This window comes from Haplochromis burtoni, unplaced genomic scaffold (genome assembly GCF_018398535.1).
Source record: "Haplochromis burtoni strain Fernald_Lab_line unplaced genomic scaffold, NCSU_Asbu1 Contig_491, whole genome shotgun sequence".
NCBI classification, from domain to species: Eukaryota; Metazoa; Chordata; class Actinopteri; order Cichliformes; family Cichlidae; genus Haplochromis; species Haplochromis burtoni.
In genome coordinates this window covers 280,755-300,194 of record NW_024582852.1, presented here as the reverse complement: position 1 = coordinate 300,194, position 19,440 = coordinate 280,755, and the positions used below count along the sequence as shown (strand labels likewise).

Genomic DNA, 19,440 nt, shown 5'->3' with positions numbered 1-19,440 from the left:
GAGCTGTGCAAATAAACTTGCCTTGACCTTTAAAGTAGACTTACCCAGCACACATTCCATTACTTAGATGCCTGGCTATTTTTAGAATCTTAATTCTTTTATCTAACATCTGCATCCATCTACCACATCATCACACTCATTTTTGTGACAACAGCCAAATAAAGGATACAATAGGCGTGAAAAAAACAATGGCAATTGGTGTACACAACAGCAGATAGTCCAAAAAAAAGCACAGGGTGTTGGTATTCACAAACGCAAAACTGGTATGTCATCATAGTGAACACCTTTGCTGATCCACATGGCTTGATGCAAGAAAATAAAACTGTCTTTGCCTCTCTCTCTCTAAACTGGTAGTAAAACCTGTGGGTTCTCATTTGTTGCTATGGACCATCATGGCAACAGACTACTGGGATCAGATCCAAGGAGTACTCAAAAGGTGTGTAAATACTGGATCCAAATTTAGAAACGGGCCACGTCCTACTTTGGTCAGCACTCTGCATATACGTCAGTCTGCACAGGCCTTTAGACGCACACACTGTTCGAGCGCAGCCAATTTCTGTACACCGCCGTCTCGAATTTGATTTACTTGACAAATTAAGAGAAGATCCTTTGCCTTCAGTGTTAAAAAACATCAAAACACTGCAATGGGAATGTATCCAAAAGCCACACAGACGTCATTAAATTTCCAGTCCACTGTTGATGATGCACTTATAAGGACCTGGCGGCTTGATTGTGTCCTCCCATCAGGTCCAGCTCTAAAACAAAGATCTGAATGTCTGATTGCTTAAGTAGGAGCTCTTTTAGAAAAAACAGCTGTAGTACGAGTGTGCCACTATGTTAATTAAATGACAAAGCCTGGAAAAAAATAGTCTTGATACACGGCCTTCAAGAAGTACAGTAAATACATGCCCTGCTATTTCAACGCTACACCACCAGATGGAGCCAAAGATCCACTAGTAGAAATTTAGCTACACAGCACTGATGGGTAAACTATCTGCAGACACATCTAAACATCAGGGGAACGCATAATACAGGTCCATAAAAGCAAGCAGTCCGCAAACATCTAGACATTTTTATTATGAAAATAAGACAGAACATCATTTGATAACAGCTTTCCTTCGAGCATGCATTAGAGCTGATGGACACATGATTTTTCTTTTTTTCCTTGCCAGACAGTCTTTTGGCTACACCCGAAGGGCAGTCCTGGATGGTTTAATGGGTTGCCATGGTGAGAGTGTGCTGCAGACCATCTTCGGTCATTAATACATATGTGACAGGTACAGTGTGTGTGTGTGTGTGTGTGTGTGTGTGGGGTGTGTGTGACTGTAGGGTTCAGGATGGACGTGTGTGTGTGTATAAATCATAGTGTGCTCTTGTTCACTTGGCCTCCTGGGCTTTTTTGGCACTCTGTTTCTCTTTTGCCTGGGGAAACAAACCCAGAGACATTTTTATTAATAGCAACGGAGGACCTTCTCATTTCACATGTAATTTCTTTGTATAATTCCTCTGGTTATTTCCCATTAAACTATCATAGTCACAACAATTAAACTCATATGCTCTAGTTACAAATAGATTAATAAACACATTTATTTTCTGTTTTTGTTGTCCAGTTGGAATCAATTAATGAAATGAAAAGTTATTTCCCATGAAAAGGTCCTGTATTAATAAACAGAAATTACTTCACTCAAAGACAGCGCCTACTTTTCACATCAAGTTTGCCCCCTAGTGGACACAAAAGCCAATTACAGTCTGGCTTTCTACACAGTTTCACTAATCAGCGTGTTCTTGAAGAAATGCCCTCACCAAAATCTCAAAAGGGAATTCTTAATTCACAGAGACCCTTCACATTAAGAAAAGGTATTTCATTATCACTCCTCCAATGCTCATAAAAGCTACCTGCTGGCAGCACTCGGCTTATTAATTAAAATAATGTGCTTGTTAAAAGAACAATGTTTTAAAATGTCAAAGTACTCGAGTCTTCTGAGAACACTCGCCTGCTCAAAGTAAACAGGGCTGTAGAAAGCTGGAGAAAGTGGGGAGGAAATTACCTTCTCCACCAAAGGTATTAACTGCTGGTACTCTGCCAGCGTCTTCAACAGCTCCATGATGAAAGGAAGGTAGTTGTGCTTTCGTCGAATATTTTCAATCTGTAAGAAAGAAAAATAATAATAAAAAATCCGCATCCACCAATCTTTCTGGAAGGAGAATTACTTCTTCATGGACCGGCTTTCTGTAAGACACATCACATGCAACATTATGAAATTATTACTGAAGAAGAGACCCACCTTATATCTTTTTAGTTTCTGATTTTCTTCTTCAATAAGGAGCTGGTACTTGGCAATCTCTGACTGGATGGAGCTGAGGAACGTGCTGCTCTGGTCTGTGTCCATTGGTTCATCCTGGAAACAGAAGGCGGGAGAAGGTTTCCGTCCACTCACTGAATACTTGCACTCAGAAAAAACGGTGATGATAAGTAGATGAAACGCACGCAGCAGCTAAAGCTCTGCAAATGGCTTTAATCACCAAGATATGGAAAAAATAACACAGGCAACGATTTTATTAGTCTTAACAGAAGCAAGACACTAGATAATGAGCTGCAGTGAACAATATGTTTAGTCATTTTTACATTCTTCCACCCATCATTGAGAAAACTTTTGTGAATGTTAGGTGTGGTTAGTTACAGCAACATCCCATAACAGTGCACAGGACCATGGCAACGGCCTAAAGCTTTCAATCAGAGAGAGGCCAGCTTTCTTTCATCACTCTCTTAAGACACCTGCTCTTCTCTGGCAGGCCCCACTTTGAAACCCCAAATAAAAAGAGCTCAAACCTACGCCCTGCTATTCTGATCAGTCAGCAGGACCAGCCTGAACTAGGGCTGTTCATATAACGATATATAGCTGATGACGATATAAAAACGTCTATCGTTTCATTTTACGCCATCGCTTGTTTTGTGGTGTCACAAAATAAACTGTTTACAGCAATATATTTTTCATTGTTTTGATGGTCACTGTAGTGGCTATATTAATTTCTTAAAGTTCTCTTTTTCTCTTATATTTAATATAACCACACTACAGACAGACAAGCGCCTGTTTTTATGCGTTGTCGTTAGCAACAACGATGGTAAAACCATCATCGCGTGTCCGCTTGTTTGTTTTCCACATAAACCTTTCACAATAAAGCTCAAGATCCTGTTGAGACTTTTCAAAATAAACTGAATCACGTGAAAGAGTTTGCAGAATGTTTACGGATGAGAAGCATAAAATAGTCGTCAGGTGCTAAAAAAATAAACCTTAGACTCAAACGTTAGAACAAGCTTTTTGCCCGCTGTGTAATAAATACTCGAAGAAAACGGCGGCCTTTACAACTTATGTCTAAAAATGTATCGTTTCATGCATCGGTTAAAACACTCGACTCCAGGTACACGACGCCCAGCTGGAAACACTTCACGCACGTCGAGCTGCCCGAGATTCACAGAATTTACAGAAAATGTTAAATTTTTGTGATTTATATCATTATCGGGATGATAGATGTCTTATATCGGGATTTTGGTCATATCCCACAGCCCTAGCCTGAACTGTATTTAAATAAAGGTCAGCTAAACAGCAACAAACAGGCCGCTTTCTAACAGCGCAAAAGGTGCCAAGTTGTATTTGTTCCAACTCTTTCATTTTAATTTGAAGTTCAAAGATTCTCTCTCTTAAAAAGGGGGGAGCGGGGACTTAAAATCCTTAACCCTTTACAAATCACAGATTTTGCGAAACTTCCAATCATTAACTGAATGTGAACAGATAGATAAATGTCAGGCAGTTTGCTGATAAGCTGATATCCATGTTTGGCTCATGTATCTGTGCAGCCCCTTTCATATACATGAAATCCCATTGATTTCATAAATATGAAATCTTTCACTCATGGCAGGTCATGTAAACTCAATATTTTATCTAATATACGTTATCAAGCAGTGGAATAAGGTTTGACATTTCAACCAGTGTCAGAGTGTAAAGATCAGCCATAGACAGTCTTAAACTCCTTTTCTGAAACAAGTTTCTACAAATGTTTGCCTTCAAAAGCTTTAAGAAAATAAATTTCTGTGCAGAGAGACTAAAAAAAGGGACTGTCTCACTATTAATCAGAAGGAATGAGAAAAGGCCAGTTATGTTCAGCAGAGTATCCATTACTGTAAGATGATATGCAGTTCTTGTGTTGTTTGAAAAGTTGGGTTAACTTTTAGTTTTTACTCGTGTAAGCCAGCAGCCGATGTAAAACTTTTCCACGCTTGTCTTTTTGATGCAATCTCTGATCCTGAACCAATGAGCATAAATACCGACAGCTAAAAGGAGTCTTGAACCACAGCCAGAGCCACATGGTGCTCTCTGCTCATCTTCAGTGGCTCACTGTGGTTTTGAATTAATAATGGGGGGCAAAGAAAAAAAAAAAATAGACGAATATGAAAATGAACAGTGGGCATTTCATTTTTATTCATCATTGATGATAACTGATGTCGAGCTTATATAGATACAAAAGTGAATGTTTGCATCACCTGCCTTATCGTCTCAACTTTCCTGAACCTCGACAGTGGTGGGGAGCACGGCTGTATACACATAAATGGCAAAAAGCTCCGTTCCCCAAGCTTTGGGCTCCACATCCAAAAAAGGAAAAGTGACACAGGAGAAGGGAGAACTTAGCAGTGAACGGAGAGATCCGCAGCCGGACTTTAGCCTAAATTTAATTCAGAGCGGCTTGCTTCTTTTCCTTTTACCATTTTAAAAAGCTGTTAGGCTGTCGTTATGTACTAATACATAGATGGGCCTCAAAGTGGCCCACAGAGCTTCTGTTTCACAGTAAGCCTAACAGGGTTGTTTCTCCCCCTCTACAGCCGTTCTGCTTGTATATTCATTCAAAAGGTAAAACGTTTTCAGTACTTCAGTCCCATCATTTCAGCACTGATTTAAGGTGTGCGTTGGGGGCCCCTGGTGGGACATGATGGTACTGCAGGTCGGCCACAGTAATAACAGAAATTCAGTTTGAAATTAATCACAAGTATGTACAGTTACACATTTATCTCAATTTATTTGTTCATATAAAAAGTGAGTTTTTTAAAAAGCTTTTAAACATGTAGCTTTTCCACCGAGGCGGAGCAACAAAAGTCTGTTTCCTGTTTGAGAAGACTGAGAATTTACGTTTGTTTCACAGGTAGTTGCTAGCCCATACAAACGTTTGGACATCTATAGAACGTTCCCGCATTAAGAATATAAATGGGTATGGGATATTGTATTTGTTTTAAATGTTATATACTTATGTGGTATGTGTATTTTGACTTTCGTTGCCATGAAGCCAGGTCTCTCTTGAAAATGAGATTTTTAATCTCAATGACATTTTTTACCTGTATAAATAAAGGACTAATAATAATAATAATAATAATAATAATAATAATAAAGTATACCCTGCTATGAATGTTTTGTAGTTCAAACTTGAAGTGTACATTTGAAAGTTGGTTCAGATGGAGCTCAGAACCTCTCTCGAGGTCATTTGGCAGCTGTTTTGAAACAAGAGGGACAAATGAATTTCCTCTAGGGCTGGGGGATATGGCCTAAAATCCCTATCATGGTATAATTTGAAGCATGTGCGGTAACGATATATATCGCGATATATTATTTTCTTCTCTATAACGTATTTTACACACTATAAGGCACATTTAAAATCCTTTAATTTTCTCAAAAATCGACAGTGTGCCTTATGTATGAATTCTGGTTGTGCTTACTGACCTCAAACTGATTTTATGTGGTACACGGCACTCAAAAATCTGTCAAAAATGTTTTAGTACGACTTTGGTAAGCTACGAAGCTGCACCACCTGATGGATTGTCGGAGCATTATGGCTGCCGTTGTCAGGAGCCTTGTGGAGTAATCTGGGTCCAAAACCAAAAAAATTAAAACGTACAGCTCTATGGGCTCAAAATGTGGTCATAAATATTTTGTACTTGTAAAAAAGATTTGTATGTGTAAAAAGAATTTGTGTGTGCGTAAAAAAGATTTGTGTGTGGACTTAGAAAAAAAACCCCTGCAAGTTACAAGTACGGATTTTGACCCTATTTTTCTTCCTTTCATCTGATTGGTCAATGTCATGTCAATCACAAATGTAACAATCCAATCAGAGAACAGATGGGTTTGGCTGTCGGAGGGGCGCTTTTTTGAACTGCAGGTCCTTGAAGGGTGATACCGTTTGAAGCTGGAGGATCGCTATATAAATATCCGATAGCAGCTAGGTCCCCTAACTTTCAGTAGCTGTTGAAAGGAAAAAGTTGTGGTATATCAGTGGTTAGAAATAACATTATTACTTTAGGATTAGTTTAACACAAAGTCAGGGCTGACCCAGGACCATTGCTGTGAGTCACAGTGCGCAGCATAAAAGTCCTTTCACATCGGATGCAGGATACGCTGCTAATGCTAACTGCTAACTAAAAGCAAAGGATCCAGAATTTGTTACGCTGGCTGCTGGGCTCTGTGGGTTTTTGCAGCAGCTCTACCTGTACTAGATGCACCTGCTCCTTGTCTTTTCTATCTCTGACTTTATGTCCTCTACAAGAGTTTGTTTTTTTTGCTGGTTCTTCAAATGTTCAATAAAAACATGTATGCTAATTCATAACGAAGAAAGCTTTGTAATGAAGACTGTCATTTCCAAAACACTGCCCGCCCCCACCCCGCGGTCCGCAGCGCTGTTGAAAAGGCTGTGGAAGTCCCTGTATTAAACACGTAGACCTGTGACACAAAAATCACCAAACTCGGACGACCACAGACTGTTTTCCTTCGTGGTGATGAAGGAAAACGCTGGGTTGGCATGTAAAAGGGCATTTATTCCCTTCAAAGACCTGCAGTTCAAAAAAAGCGCCCCTCGACAGCCAAACCCATCTGTTCTCTGATTGGATTGTTACATTTGTGATTGACATGACATTGACCAATCAGATGAAAGGAAGAAAAATAGGGTCAAAATCCGTACTTGTAACTTGCAGGGTTTTTTTTCTACACATACAAATCTTTTTTACGCACACACAAATCTTTTTTTACACATAGAAATCTTTTTTACACATACAAATCTTTTTTACAAGTACAAAATATTTATGACCACATTTTGAGCCCATACAGCTCTGCTATCACTTCCAACATAAATTAAGACAGAAAACTAAGCAGTGACGTTTGTAGGGTTACTGAAGTTGGGCTAGATGGTATATAATGATGTCCTACGTGATCGCTAGCGACACAGCTATGTTAGCATAACATTAGCACAGTGAAGCTGAAGGATGAACGCTAAGTTTTTTTCCACTCGATAAAAGTAAACGTGAGGGTTTCTGGTGGTTAGGGGCTATAAACGGACCAAACTTCAGTCAGGAGAACAACTGAGATAATCCATCCAAAAAAAACGAGGTTAGTCATTAATATACTGCAACAACACGGGAATAGAGCGGCTGCAAGAGAATTCAGCATTAATGAATCAATGGTAGGGAAGTGGAGGAAGCGCAGTTTTTGGCTTTCCTCATATTCCAAAAGTGCTTTGTGTCTTTGCTATGACTGTCGCCCGGCATAATTTGCAGATGATGTTGTTTGCAGCCGCTGCGATGCTTTCAACCAAAACAGGCGCAGCTTGATGACACCATCAACATGCGCTATCGCGGTAGAGTAAAAATCTCTACCATTGGCCAAATTTATATCGTTTCTACCGTTTCTACCGCCCACCCCTAATTTCCTCTGCAGCAACATCCCTGCTATATTTGTTTATATTCAAGCAAGCACCGTGCTTCAGTCCATTTTTGCCTGTTGTAATAACAACATGACACATGTGCAGTCTGTTTCGGTTGCATATCCCCATAAACGGACTCTGTTCTGCATGTTATTTTGGTTCAGCTGGGTTTGAAATTGCAATGTTATTAAGTTAAATGAGATGACAGAATTTTTACAACCCTGTCCATCAACATGACAGACATTCGAGTCCCTCTCTGACCCATCGTATTACTTATGGGAAAAAAAAAAAAAGGAATAGATGAAGTCCACAAAACATTTCTTGCCTCATTTCTTTCTTTCTCTTCACTTCCAGTGTAGCAGAGCTTTATGATCTCCAACTTTTGAAAGCTGCTGACGCATTATACAGGTTGCCTCAGAGGCAGAAAGCAACAGAATAAAAAATGATTCTCTGTCACGTCTTCACTGGATTCAACCCCTTTCACTGCCTCTCACCTCAGTAAGCTGGGCCTGGAGCTCCGCAATTTTCCTCTCATATATCATTTTTCTGTCAGACACGATGGCCATTAGGTTGAACCGGATCTCTCCCTCACTGTACCTGAAGAAGGAAACAATGACGTGTAATTACAAAGTACCTGGTTAACGCAAGCCGTTCGTGAAATACATGTACAACACACAATGTTTACTTCTGTATTCTTTTCTCAATCACAGGGCGGACTGCGCTGATCCAGTCATCCTGGTTGCATGCACCTGGTGACAAAAAAAAAGGAAAAAATAAATAAATAATAGCGCATACACTGACACCTGCACTAACCCCAAGCACACACTCTACATCATCATAAAAAACAGGCAGCTTTATGAGGAATGGAGCACAGCCAAGAAGACAAAAATCAGCTGTGCACAGCAGGGCTGCACACCGAGGGACTTTAAACATTAAACTGTCAGTTTGTACTAAGCTGTTAAAACCATAATGAAAAAAAATAACAAAGGACATTTTTCTGCTTACCCAGGTCGATCGGCCCCTCTCGAAGCCCGTCCAGCTCATATAGCCTGCCATTTACAGGAACGTAGCTCACAAAGTGGAATGCGTCCTCGTCCTTCGCCGAAGACTTTGCATCAAATTCAAACATTTGCTGTCTGCAAACGCAAAAAACACAATTACAAAAAACCTCATACACAAATTATCGAGCAAGCGAGGATGCAGGACAGAACAGAAGTGACTCTCACATTTGCCCGTCTTACAAAAAAGGCACACTCGTCCACTGACAAACAAATCGACCAATCTCTTTTATTTTTCATCTTCCCCAGCTGGAAATGACAGGAGCAGAGCCTCACCTGGCAAAGCTGTTGTGAACTTGTCGGATCACTTCTGAGTTGCTGAGAGCCAAACCTTTCATCTGAGGAGAGGAGAAGATGCTGATTTTACGGGTCGTCACAAGACACCACTTAATTCTTTTCTCATCATGTGTTTAAATAGTTTGTTAACAAGTCATTACAGTAAATTATTATATTACTGACTGCTACCAACGTATAGTACATATAATAAACCGACTGATGCTACTGTTCATTAGAACAATGTGTCAACATGATTGCGGAGCCGCCGAGCCTTCCCATGTCTGTATATAGAGGTCAAGGTCCGTATACAATTAAAAACATAATCCTCAGATCTCATTGAATTTTGAACTGATCTTTGTTACAAATGCATGAACTTTGACAATGATAGAGGCTAATGAGTTAACATCTTTAAAATGGTAAATGGACTGGTTCTTATGTAGCACTTTTATACTCAACTTGAGTGTTTTATACAACATGTCTCATTCTACAAGTGTTTCTTTCCCTTGTCTATGTGCTTTCTATCCAACACTAAGACTCCAATAAATGAATCTTGCCCAAGAATACTGCTGTGGTCCATGAATAACTCCTAATCTAGTCTGTGGATTAGCTGGGATTTCTCTTTGTGGAGTCTGCATCTTCTCAGTGTGGTTGGGTATTCATTTTCCCCCCACAATCCACAGACATGCATGGGTGTGAGCGCTCAGAGTCTAGAGTGCAAACCGATGTATACATGGGTAAAATGTGGCTTGTAATCTTAAGTGCTTCGAATAGCTAAGGCTTCCTAACAAAAATATTTGCTTATCCCGGCTCTCATAGCGTGAAAGGCTAGCTAAAAAGCTATCTATGCCCAGGACAGGTCACCAGACTGTCACAAGACTGACAATCATTTACGCTCACATTCCCACTTACTGCCAATTTAGAATCACACATGACCCAAACCCACACATGCCTTTGAACTGTGGGAGGAAACCAGGGCGCCAGGGGAGAACTTGCACAGAAAAAAAGAGCTCCACACCAAAAAGCCCTGGGTGCGCGATGGCTGTTCAAACCTAGGACTAGCTTGCTGTGAGGCAACAGTGCTAACCGCTACACTACAATGCTGCTGAAAATGTTTTCTTTTTTCCTCTTTATGCGATAAAAAAAACAAACCCTAAAACAACAACAACAACAACAAAAAAAACAAACTATACTGAGTCAGTATGGTTCTCATGACAATCTGAAGGACAGATGGCTGAGCCATCTCATAAAATGTATAAAATAATAAAATGTCTTGAAATCTATTTTTCGGTTAGATTTTTCCCCTTCCTTTTTTATTTATTTTTTAAATTTGGATTTGAGACAAAAATACCATTGACGTACAGCTGCATCAAAACTCTGTGAAAACTCTCTGAACTCCGTCAGCGTATCGCCGAGCAACATGTCAGGATGAGAGCAGTTGAGCAAAACGCTGATGATGGCCTGGGTGGCACAAGCGTTGTTAATGACCTGAAAACACACAGATCAGAGAGGCACAAAATAAATAGACCAATTAAAAACAAACTATGACACGAGACTGGAAGTGGGATCTGCATGTTGATCATAAACATAATGAACATAAACATTTAACAAAAAAATATAACTTTAAACATTTTCTGCAGATCAGGTATCTCAAGATATATATATATATATATATTTTTTTTTACACTGAGGAGCAGCATCCTTTGGTGTGGGCTTAGTGAGATTTATCCAGCCAAGTAAGATGTGCTGCAATTTATTATCTCATTCATTTTCCAATGTGCATGAACTAGAGCCTTTTGCAGAGCCACTTCATTTCTCGTCTGGTAAGCGCCACCAACACTAACTAACTGGAAAATGCATTGCTTCTGCAGTGAAGATAGTGAGTCAAATGCATCTAAATGAACACAGGGATATTAATTGTAATGCTAGGAGTACCTGCTTGGCAAAGAAGATGTGATCAAGTCTTGAATCCTGGACAATTGATCCTGCTGGCTCTTCACCAGGCTGCCACTTAAACAGGAAAATCAACCCGTGAACGGGTCTGTAACAAAACACATACATTAAAAAGACCTGTCTTTAGCAGAGGCATGCAAGATAAGAGGTGTAGATGAACATACTTCAAGTTTTCAAAGTTCTCTGGCTCCATACTCCATATCTCTTCAACCTGGGCTCCTCTGCAGCCTGACAATGACAAGTGAAGCAGCGAACATTTATTTACATTGCTAATTACCGTTCAAGTAACCATTAATTAACGGAGAGAAATCATTTGTAGTCTGACAGCTGAGAATGCACGACACATGTCAAAGGGGTTGCTTTCACGCGCGTTGTTTTGAACGCTGAGTAATGCTAGCTATTTAGCTCGCCAAATTAAAGTAGCGACCCAATTATTACAAGCAAATCATTCATCATTAAGGTGTAATAAAGATGCACAGTATGTAAAATTTTTTCCTGTTGCAATACAAAAGTAAGAAGTAGCAATTTGGAAGCTATTGTTAGCTTTATTGTTTCCAGTTAACCACCTAGCTAGCTTGTCGAGACAGACACGTTACATTCAATGAGCCGCTAGCGTCACCCTACGAGTCACTCACCGAAACCTTTTATGAGCTCCGTGAAAACCCCGGGGTCGCTCTCCATGAGACACCACTCTCCTGCACTTCCAGACATCCTTCACACTGTTACTTATTCAGCCTACAGCACACATAAACGAAATGCTAATAGCTTAGCAGTGCACTGCTCCCGTTAGCCAGGCTAATTTAACCGCAGCACGACAATGACCTCACCGTGATGCGGCGCAATGTGGACGCGATGGTTGCGCGCGTTTTGTTTCAGAGCGTACAACGCACGGGAATGGTGTAATTGGCAAAGAAAAAAAAAATTCGATTACTAACATTCTATTAACAACATCCGTAACTACATTGTTTAAAAAAAATAAATGCATAAAAACAAATATAGAAATAATAAAAACAATCTCTTTCTCCCGGCACGGCAACCAGTACCCGCCCTCATGTGAGGTGAAGCATTGACATATGGAGCGCCCTTTGTAGAAGGGACACATTGCGACTTTATAACGGAATTTCCTTCATATTTAATATGTGAAAATCATTATTCACTCTATTTTTTGTAGTAATTATTATTTACTAATTTAATGAATTCAATGTCTAGCTCTAAAGTCAAAGATTCAGGAACTTCTTAATGTTGGCGTGACCTAAAGATTGTCCATAATGCGTATATTTGTAACAGGATTTCTTATCAGTCTACTTCAGTTCAATTGTGTTTTATTTATATAGCAAAAATCATAAGAGCAGTCGCCTCAAGGCACTTTCTACTATAAGGAAAATACCCTACAATAATACAGTGAAAACCTCAAAAATCAATTACCCCTCTTTGAGCAAGTACTTGGGGACAGTAGGAAGAGAAAAAAAACCCTTTTAACAGGAAGAAACCCCTGGCAGAACCAGGAACGGGCAGCAATCCCCCGCGACTGCTTAGGGGTGGTAGAAAGCAATAGGACAACTGTAAAAAAAAAATACACAAATTACTAAATTTATTCACATTTTATGCAAATAACAGCACAATACTCTGCATATTTTTACAAAGTGTACCTCTTTTGCTCTTGAAAAATATGAAAAGTTACCTGAAATAAAAACCAACGGCTAAGGTAGAATCAATACATCAAGATGTTCACAGTTCAGTGAAGTGTAATATTGTTCAATAAAACAAACATGTACAAGTGCTGTACGAGTAATACAGCAATCCCACGCTTTACACAGAGGCCATAACAATAATATTAAAAACAATATCATCATCATTATCATAATAATGTACATCCCTGGATGAAAATGTATTTTTACATCAAGTATCCACCGCACTTTGATGCATAAATACTATAGTCATGCTCAAGCAATGTACACCTTGTAGCATGAGCTCAAGCAAGCATGTGATAAGTGGTGCATTGATAAAAACCGTAAGAACGGTTAGTCATTTGGCCGCCTCAAACTGTCTGGCGCCTGAGCCTTCAGAGCCCGTGGCAGCACAGCAGGAAGCACACTGCTCGATCAGAGGCACCAGCTTTCCTTGCTGATGGAGCTGTTTGGTATCAGACCCGCCCCCAATGCAATGGCCATTGACAAAGACTCTTGGGACCTAAACAGAGAAAAAAAGAGGGGGGAGGGTGTCAGGGGGATACAGACTTTAGCATGCTATGAATGAGTTGCTAATGATCAACAATTTCAGATTAGGTTAGGTTTTTTCCCCCAAGTTTCATATGCCATCTCACATCTCCAATCTGTCTTTGCATTCAAGACCCACACACAGTCTATTTGTAGTTCCAGGTTTGTTTGTGTTCTTTCTTGGCCCCAACTTGACAGCTGTGTGAGCTGTTAATGAATTTTTACAACTTAAAGTAGGAGCAGCTAGTGATCTAAAGAATACAAGTAGAGGAAATGGGCCACCTCCAAGGGCTCGCTGACCCTGGTGAGGAGCCTGGTTATTCAGGAAGGACTAACAGTACAGCCACTACTCCTGAGGTGGTTCAGACACCTGACTATGATGCCTTCTAAGTGAGTTTGTTTGGCATTTTTCAAGCGGGAGGAGGCCCTGGGGCAGACCTGGGCAATGCTTGAGAAATTAGATCTCTCTAGGCTGGCTTGGGAATGCCTCAGCTGCAAGAGCTGAAGGAGATGGCTGGGGAGACGGTGGCCTGGGCATCTGTGCTTAGACTGCTGCCCCCACAACCCAGACCTGGACAAGTAGCAGAAAATGGATGGAATTACAGAAAGAGAAGATACTTTGTAATTAAAAGGAAAAAGACAGCATACATCCTCATGCTCAGCAATACTGGATCCAGTCGTCCAGACTGGCCTTTTTGGAGGTGCTAGTTTACGCCAAAGGGCTGCAAGTTTGACATACAGGGAGTGCAGAATTATTAGGCAAATGAGTATTTTGTCCACATCATCCTCTTCATGCATGTTGTCTTACTCCAAGCTGTATAGGCTCGAAAGCCTACTACCAATTAAGCATATTAGGTGATGTGCATCTCTGTAATGAGAAGGGGTGTGGTCTAATGACATCAACACCCTATATCAGGTGTGCATAATTATTAGGCAACGTCCTTTCCTTTGGCAAAATGGGTCAAAAGAAGGACTTGACAGGCTCAGAAAAGTCAAAAATAGTGAGATATCTTGCAGAGGGATGCAGCAGTCTCAAAATTGCAAAGCTTCTGAAGCGTGATCATCGAACAATCAAGCGTTTCATTCAAAATAGTCAACAGGGTCGCAAGAAGCGTGTGGAAAAACCAAGGCGCAAAATAACTGCCCATGAACTGAGAAAAGTCAAGCGTGCAGCTGCCAAGATGCCACTTGCCACCAGTTTGGCCATATTTCAGAGCTGCAACATCACTGGAGTGCCCAAAAGCACAAGGTGTGCAATACTCAGAGCACATGGCCAAGGTAAGAAAGGCTGAAAGACGACCACCACTGAACAAGACACACAAGCTGAAACGTCAAGACTGGGCCAAGAAATATCTCAAGACTGGTTTTTCTAAGGTTTTATGGACTGATGAAATGAGAGTGAGTCTTGATGGGCCAGATGGATGGGCCCGTGGCTGGATTGGTAAAGGGCAGAGAGCTCCAGTCCCACTCAGACGCCAGCAAGGTGGAGGTGGAGTACTGGTTTGGGCTGGTATCATCAAAGATGAGCTTGTGGGGCCTTTTCGGGTTGAGGATGGAGTCAAGCTCAACTCCCAGTCCTACTGCCAGTTTCTGGAAGACACCTTCTTCAAGCAGTGGTACAGGAAGAAGTCTGCATCCTTCAAGAAAAACATGATTTTCATGCAGGACAATGCTCCATCACACGCGTCCAAGTACTCCACAGCGTGGCTGGCAAGAAAGGGTATAAAAGAAGAAAAACTAATGACATGGCCTCCTTGTTCACCTGATCTGAACCCCATTGAGAACCTGTGGTCCATCATCAAATGTGAGATTTACAAGGAGGGAAAACAGTACACCTCTCTGAACAGTGTCTGGGAGGCTGTGGTTGCTGCTGCACGCAATGTTGATGGTGAACAGATCAAAACACTGACAGAATCCATGGATGGCAGGCTTTTGAGTGTCCTTGCAAAGAAAGGTGGCTATATTGGTCGCTGATTTGTTTTTGTTTTGTTTTTGAATGTCAGAAATGTATATTTGTGAATGTGGAGATGTTATATTGGTTTCACTGGTAAAAATAAATAATTGAAATGGGTATATATTTGTTTTTTGTTAAGTTGCCTAATAATTATGCACAGTAATAGTCACCTGCACACACAGATATCCCCCTAAAATAGCTAAAACTAAAAACAAACTAAAAACTACTTCCAAAAACATTCAGCTTTGATATTAATTAGTTTTTTGGGTTCATTGACAACATGGTTGTTGTTCAATAATAAAATTATTCCTCAAAAATTCAACTTGCCTAATAATTCTGCACTCCCTGGAGTTGTTGAAATCGATGAGCCCCAAAATGTGGGCTGCTGCCCCCTTGTGGATGGTGGGCAGCAAGATGTTGTTCAATTTGCCATGAAAATGTAATGATTAAATATTTAGACTATAAAAGTATTGAGTGATTTAAATTACATACTGTTCTTTATTAGTTACATGGGCTTTGAAACATCTGGTTCGATAACACTTCACAGATAACGTGTACGAGCACAAGGACACGCTGATTCTCTGATAAAAAACAAAACAAATATATACCCTAACAGCGACCCTGAGTCGAGATGCTCCTATTTTGAATTATAAAATTCATTATCAACTTTCATAGCTTTCAAGCTGAGGCCAGGGAACATGAGCAAGGCTGCAGTGGCATACACCTGAAGGTAAAGCAGACGGCCTATGTATGTGTTTTTCAGCTTCATTGTTTTAATGCACAGTGTTCATGTGTGGACAGCCTTCCTCGTTTCCATGTTTTCAGAACTCTCGCATATTGGAAATTGACTAAAGAGCAACAGAGCAAAGGCTATGATGTAAAAAGATGGGACTTGCTATGGGGATTCATCCTGACTCAGAGTCAGCTATTCTGAGCGCCTATAAAGTCCTCAATCTTGGCTGCAACCCCAACAAAGATGCTTGTTAACTCCACCTAAATTTAACTTGAAGGCAGAGCTGCCAGAACAAACAAGCTGTCAGAGATGTGTGTTTTGATTCTTCTTCTACTTAAAAAAAAAAAAAAAAGCACACGAAGGTGAGGTCCTTCTTACCGTCCTGGCACCGGTCATCTGAGCTAGGGCCTCTTGCAGACTCCGCCCGTCATTGTGCTCATCCAGTTCAATCACTTTGTAGGTTGCGCCAATTTCGTTGAAGACGTTTTTGGCCATTTTACAATATGGGCAGGTGGTCTTGGAAAATATCACAACACAGTTCTGTGACACCACATCCTGAAAGGGCAGACACAATTAGAATACTTAGTTATGAGTGTGGAGTCCAGAAACAGCTTCAGCATAGCAGGAATCAAGTTGGTGAAGGGCGAGAAGGATTTTATCTCCACTTCGGGCAGAGACCCAATTGCAGAATTATGGTGGAAGTTTCACGGCTTCCTTTTTGAGGGCAACAAGCACATTTCTACACCAGCATGAGGACGGCTCCTCCTCTTTGCATTCTTTCTAGCAGATTGATGATTCATCACCAGAGTGTTGTCTGCTCTACTCACTTTAGGGTAAGCTGGTAAAGGAGGTAACGTCAGTAACCACAGATCTATAGCTTTAGCTGGGATATAGTCAACAGATGTAGAAAGAATTCTGATTAACCACCAGTTTTATTTGAATTTTTTCCTGTTTGGAACACCTGAATGCAAAGGCCTTTAAGTTTAAGGATGCAGTCAATTTGAATGCACAAGACTTTGTTTTAAAGTTAAGAAGTTTCTAAAAGATTGCTCATTCTTCATGTGGCTAAAACACATTTCTAATTATTGATGAGTCGGTGGTGTCTTAATGGATTTTAGGATGTCACCTCCACTCATAAGCAGACCGCCTTCAAAGTTAAACATGCCACTGACAAGATGACATGCTCTGATACCACAGAGCGACTGATCTGGAGAAGTGTAAAACTGATGTGCACAAGAAAACCTCAAGGCATCTTGATGCATGCAGTTGTGCACTTTGTAATCACACTCAGGTCATTTAATGGAAAGATTTGTTGACTGACTACTGTGTAATGGACCGATATAACACCTATAATAGAGGCAAGTATGTAAAATGCAGCCGCACAAGATGAATGACCATAATTTACTAAATTAGAGCCAGTTTTCCTCATAAATTTCTGCAGTACCTTCAGTTTCTGCAGCCACGCATACCGCCCCCTGGTGGCACTTAAAAAGAATGCAGATTTAAGGCTTCACTTTTCAGACCCAGACCTTACACCCATTTTCATGCAGTCTACAGAAGATAGGCATACCCCTGAAACATTACAGGGCCTTGTCACAGATTTATTTATATTTGTTTGTGAACACGTGTATTCACACATTTCACTTCTAGGTGTGCTGCATGACATATGTTTAATTCAAAAGTCTTCAGGTAAAACATGTATTGAATCAGACAGAATATGTCATGGTTGTGTATCCATAAAAAAAATACATAAGCCTGTGAGACCTGCACAACTGAAAACAAGTTACACAAAGACCCACTGCACGCTACCATACCCAGCAAAGTAACAAACTGCTTGTATGTAGCAGGTCTTACCTGAACGTACTGTAAACAGGCAGTGCTGGACAGACCCCTTGGATGGGAGGAGGTTAAATTCCCCATTCTGGAAAAGAAAAATCACACTCACATGATTATAAAATGCAGTGTTTGAGGCAACTGGTCCAGTGCTGATCTTGTGAATCAAGTGGAATTAACTGACACACAAGAAGCAGGCAGAGGTCCATAGACGAAGCTGAAGATGTGAAAGGAAGAGACGAAGAGAGGACATATCAGAGCCATCAAAATAAGATCTAACTGAAGGATAACTGCTGCTCTGATTATAACCATGTTTACTGTAGGTCAATTTTAATATTCACTTGTGCCGCTGGTTTTAAACTGCAGTAAGGTTCGTGCGCTTGGTAATCCAGGATTAGCACTGCACTCGCTTCTCATTGGCACTGGTCAAGACACGCCAAACACCATCAGGATCTGGCAACACTGAGCCGGCGGCACGGCAATAACAAACTAACAACGCTCCATAAAACGTGGCTCTGTATGTTAAATGAAAAGTGACCGCCTCCTTTTATAATCGGCATATCTTTTAGTGCCATTTTTATCGTTTCTTATGCTTAGCTACCACCGCTTAATCGAGTTAAGATTGTATAGGTAGCGTTTGCTAACGCTGATAACAGCCGGCACGCCGGGGATAAAGACTGATATTTAAAGCAATAATGTAAAGTTAATTTACATTAAGTATGCCGAATTTCTCAGAAGGATCCTTTTGATCAAAAGGCCGCGAATAGGTGTATTTGTTAATGAGAAAGTAATTTAAAATTAATTTCATGTTAAATCACGGGAAGTTATGATGACAGACGGTAAAGCATGCAGCATGCGGGAGTGAATTAACAAGAATTATGAGCTCCTGGGAGCGGGCAATGTTGTCCACCCATGTAGTATTATTTGCTTACGTTACCAAGCAGAGGAATATTTCTTTATAAATTTGGTGTGGGGGTGATTTTTCAGATCGACAGCTAGTTGCTATAGTCAAACAAGTGAGAATGACCTTCGACAGCCGGTCCATAGCAAACTACGAAGACATCCTGCGTGAAAAAACATGGCGAAGACAGAGCACACCGCAACAAAACAATTACGTCTTTGCCCTGGATAAAACATAAGATTAGTGTAGGGGCCGTTCTGAGGCTACACTAGCCCTGCCAGATGCTATACACTTACTATAGCACGATACTTACACTGTTTACGCCTGATGCCTACCTTACGTGGACACCGGAAGTAGTTTCTGACGCAAGTCGCAGCGTGAATGTAACGCTCGAATTAAAAAAATACAAACAAACTATAAAGCAGTCTTTAAGTACAGTTAAAATAGCAGTGTAATCCTTTAATGGCGGTATCATTTTTTCATAAAGAATACATCATTTGGTAAATTAAATTACATTATATGTCATTTGAGCTTTAGGGCAAATGTAAGGCTCGGGGGCCAGAATTGATCGGGCAAAGGCTCCAAATCTGGACCAATGGACAGCTTTAAAAAATGTGGAGGCGTGCATAGATTTTTAATTTTTAACTGCCTGTCCCACTGCAACTAACAGATAAACAATTAAATTACAGGAAAGTCCCCCGTTTTTCCATTACTAGTGAGTCCATGGTAAATAAACAAAAACTTTAAGTTTATTATCTGTATAATGAACTGTTAGAACAATTTTT

The 19,440-nt window shown here is 40.5% G+C and overlaps 2 protein-coding genes across 6 annotated transcripts; both read right to left on the bottom strand.

Moving 5' to 3' along the window:
• Positions 1-1,314: 1,314 nt before the first annotated feature.
• Positions 1,315-11,856, bottom strand: uchl5 (ubiquitin carboxyl-terminal hydrolase L5). Its single transcript, XM_005946700.3, has 11 exons — positions 11,654-11,856; positions 11,183-11,246; positions 11,001-11,106; positions 10,428-10,553; positions 9,069-9,130; positions 8,740-8,870; positions 8,420-8,483; positions 8,229-8,331; positions 2,286-2,399; positions 2,049-2,147; positions 1,315-1,422 (listed from the first exon to the last, which is right to left on the bottom strand). The coding sequence occupies exons 1-11, from the start codon at positions 11,727-11,729 to the stop codon at positions 1,378-1,380; spliced, it is 990 nt and encodes a 329-aa protein (XP_005946762.1). The 5' UTR covers positions 11,730-11,856; the 3' UTR covers positions 1,315-1,377.
• A 764-nt stretch (positions 11,857-12,620) lies between these two features.
• On the bottom strand, positions 12,621-19,019 carry glrx2 (glutaredoxin 2). 5 transcript variants are annotated; one of them, XM_042213869.1, is made up of 4 exons: positions 18,687-19,006; positions 17,776-17,842; positions 16,300-16,476; positions 12,621-13,208 (listed from the first exon to the last, which is right to left on the bottom strand). In XM_042213869.1, the coding sequence occupies exons 1-4, from the start codon at positions 18,797-18,799 to the stop codon at positions 13,044-13,046; spliced, it is 522 nt and encodes a 173-aa protein (XP_042069803.1). In that variant the 5' UTR covers positions 18,800-19,006; the 3' UTR covers positions 12,621-13,043. The 5 variants fall into 5 exon arrangements, with proteins under 5 accessions (XP_042069803.1, XP_042069802.1, XP_005946757.1 ...); XM_042213868.1 differs by lacking the exon at positions 18,687-19,006 and adding an exon at positions 17,939-18,680 and having other exon boundaries at positions 12,631-13,208; XM_005946695.3 differs by having other exon boundaries at positions 12,636-13,208; positions 18,782-19,012.
• Between the last annotated feature and the right edge of the window lie 421 nt (positions 19,020-19,440).

What these genes read in the sequence shown, in the direction of transcription:
- uchl5 (XM_005946700.3), bottom strand. Translation starts at nt 11,729, where the DNA reads ATGTCTGGAAGTGCAGGAGAGTGGTGTCTCATGGAGAGCGACCCCGGG. An exon ending in CACAGAGTTTTGATGCAGCT is followed by an intron (nt 9,131 to 10,427) that starts GTACGTCAATGG and finishes TCCTCTCCTCAG; the next exon opens with ATGAAAGGTTTGGCTCTCAG. An exon ending in TAATACCTTTGGTGGAGAAG is followed by an intron (nt 1,423 to 2,048) that starts GTAATTTCCTCC and finishes TTGTTTCCCCAG; the next exon opens with GCAAAAGAGAAACAGAGTGC.
- glrx2 (XM_042213868.1), bottom strand. Translation starts at nt 18,066, where the DNA reads ATGGTTATAATCAGAGCAGCAGTTATCCTTCAGTTAGATCTTATTTTG. An exon ending in CCTGTTTACAGTACGTTCAG is followed by an intron (nt 16,477 to 17,775) that starts GTAAGACCTGCT and finishes CTGCCCTTTCAG; the next exon opens with GATGTGGTGTCACAGAACTG. An exon ending in AGATGACCGGTGCCAGGACG is followed by an intron (nt 13,209 to 16,299) that starts GTAAGAAGGACC and finishes TTCTCTGTTTAG; the next exon opens with GTCCCAAGAGTCTTTGTCAA.